We start from the raw sequence: 2,663 nt of genomic DNA, 5'->3' as shown, positions 1-2,663 counted from the left end.
AAAATAGCGCAGATTAATAGATTCCGTATGACCTTTGACCCCGAGCCATTCAGTAACCATTACACTGTAAAATGAAGGAGAGAGAAGAAAATGTGCTGCCTAGATAATTGATGGGAACATTTACTTGATGGTCAACGGCCTGATGGTGTTGATAAAAATAAAGTGTTGATTAAAATAAAGTCCTCTGCAATGTCTGCAGCAAGGAATTTGCATATCACCGGAGTTCGTCAACTCTAAAGTCACACATCAATGCAAAGAAATAGTGTTGACATTGAGGGGAGTGTTCATTTATTTTCATTGTGTCCCCTATAGGTTATATATGTGGCCTGAAATGCCTTGTATGTGAAAAAAACTTCTTCCCGAAGCACTTTTGAATTTATTTCCTAAGCGCATTAGGTCAGATCATAGATTATTATGGCCATTATTTGAACAGCGAAAATAATAATGAAAGAGTTTTTGAAGTTTAATGTTACTAATGCTGATTATTCAATGATTCATTTGAATTTAAATATTTAAAGGGACACCAGGCAACGTTTTCGTGTTAATTACTCATCTTCATAAGTCGGTATATGGTTAAATGACTCATTGCAGGGCGAATGAAGACTCTCTCGCCCGCCCCTACTGCCTGTAGGAAGAATATCCCGCTTGCAAGTTCAATGTATCGTACCAGCCGACCGAAGCAGGATCAGTTTACATCCTGCATACAGCACAGAGGCAGGCTAACGAAACGCTAGCGATTGTTGCAAACGTGTGTATAATGGCAGAGCCAGCGAATAAGCAGCGAAAACCCTTGACGGAAGATGCAAAGAAAAGGAAAAGAGCTTCAGACCGAGCAAGGGGGAGTTTCGTAGAGAAAAAGCATCAAGCTTGCCTGGTGTCCCTTTAAAATACTTTTACAGCAAAAATTATATATGCGATTAATTTATCACAGAGTATGTAATTAATTCGATTACATTTTTTAACAGCCCTAATATATTAGTTATATAGAATGTCTATTTATATTCAACATATATACTCTGTACATATGTTCTCTGTATATACTCTCAACATGTATACTCTCTATATACATATTTATCTCTGTAGACATGTCATCTGGAAAACCTGTATTTATCTAACTATACACATAATAACTGTACATTATTAATCTCTATTGTATACACAACCATACCTGCACTTGGCATTTAATGCTTCTTTGCACTTCTAGTTGGATGTCAACTGCATTTCATTGGCTCTGTACCTGTGCTCTACTAAATGACAATAAAGTTGAATCTAATCTAATCTTAAACATTTGATAACGTTTCCTAACTAAATTAAATGTGGACTGGACAAACCCCTAAGCTATTCGCCAGTGCCCATGCATTTTAGACAGTCAAAATATAGCCCTGTATATAAGATTTACGGAAAACAAGTGTTTTGTGCATATAGAATAAATCTTATTTTTTCATGTTAAAATGTATTATTTTCAAACAAATGGACTGGAAGTAAAATAAACCCAGCAGACATACTGTACAAGCAGATCAGTTTTTTAATCAGGAGTCATTGACATTTTTAAGGGAGTTAAGAAAATAATTATTCTCCTGTGTATTTCTAGAAAATTTAATCCATAAACAAGAGGGTTTAAAACTGGTGGTATGATAAGGAATTCCAGAGATAGAATCACAGCTACAACATCTGGAAGGTCATAACGACTAAAAATTATTTCACAAAATACAGCTATTGAGTAGTTGACAAATGTCACTATGTGTGGAAGACATGTGTGCATGGCTTTTCTTTTGAAATCAGAGGATTTCCTTTGACAAATTACAAGAATGTTAATATAGGAATACAAAATAAAAAACAATGGAAGAAAAACTGTTACTACAGTAATGATCATTCCAACTATGTTGTTCAATGTAGTGTCAACACAAGAAAGTTGAACTACAGACCAGTTACTGCAGTACAATTTTCTTAATTCATTACCACATAAAGGTAACCTAAAAGCTAAACTTACATTGGAACCAATGGCACACAATGGATATATCAAAGCAACAGCTACCATTATGGTAAGTGCCCTTGCTGTCATGATACTGTGATATTTCAGGGGTTCACAAATAGCTACATGGCGATCATACGCCATTAATGTTAGAATAGTAAATTCATATGACCCATATGTGTAGACAACTAAAATCTGTAGAAAACATGCAGAACGAGATACTGCATGAGTATTTAACAGAAGATCGGTTAACATCTTTGGAAGCAAACCAGTGGCACCGTAAATAGAGTTCACTGAAAGACAGGCAATCAAGATGTACATGGGTTGATGCAACATTTTGTCCAAAATGATGACCAGTGTAATAGATATATTTAAACACAGAATAACAAGGTATAATATCAATACTAATGTAAAATATACATATCTGATATTCCGTTGATCTTTGTACATAGTTAGGTAAAAATAGTATGGGTGAGATCCATTTTCCATAATCCTCCTGGCCTGAGAGATAACGCAGAGATAATGTCCACTAATGAGCTGTACACTGTTCAGATTTGCTGGGGTCCTGTTAAAAGAGAAGAGAAGAGAAATTCTAAATAACAAAGAAACCTTTTTTTCCTGACTGGAATAAATACTACATTAATCTTAATCTCTAGTCAGAGTATGACAGCCCTTGGTTAATTGTTAATTT

The 2,663-nt window shown here is 34.9% G+C and overlaps 1 protein-coding gene across 1 annotated transcript; it reads right to left on the bottom strand.

Annotated features, from left to right (window-relative positions):
- Positions 1–1,525: 1,525 nt before the first annotated feature.
- On the bottom strand, positions 1,526–2,461 carry LOC121684523 (putative gustatory receptor clone PTE03). Its single transcript, XM_042064587.1, has one exon. It carries the CDS (start codon positions 2,459–2,461, stop codon positions 1,526–1,528), a length of 936 nt encoding a protein of 311 aa, XP_041920521.1.
- Between the last annotated feature and the right edge of the window lie 202 nt (positions 2,462–2,663).

This window comes from Alosa sapidissima, chromosome 15 (assembly GCF_018492685.1).
Source record: "Alosa sapidissima isolate fAloSap1 chromosome 15, fAloSap1.pri, whole genome shotgun sequence".
Classification (NCBI taxonomy): Eukaryota; Metazoa; Chordata; class Actinopteri; order Clupeiformes; family Clupeidae; genus Alosa; species Alosa sapidissima.
Note: the sequence above shows the minus strand (reverse complement) of the source record. Positions and strands in the feature narration are given on the sequence as shown.

Coding starts and splice junctions, on each gene's coding strand:
- LOC121684523 (XM_042064587.1), bottom strand. CDS start 2,461: ATGGAAAATGGATCTCACCCATACTATTTTTACCTAACTATGTACAAA.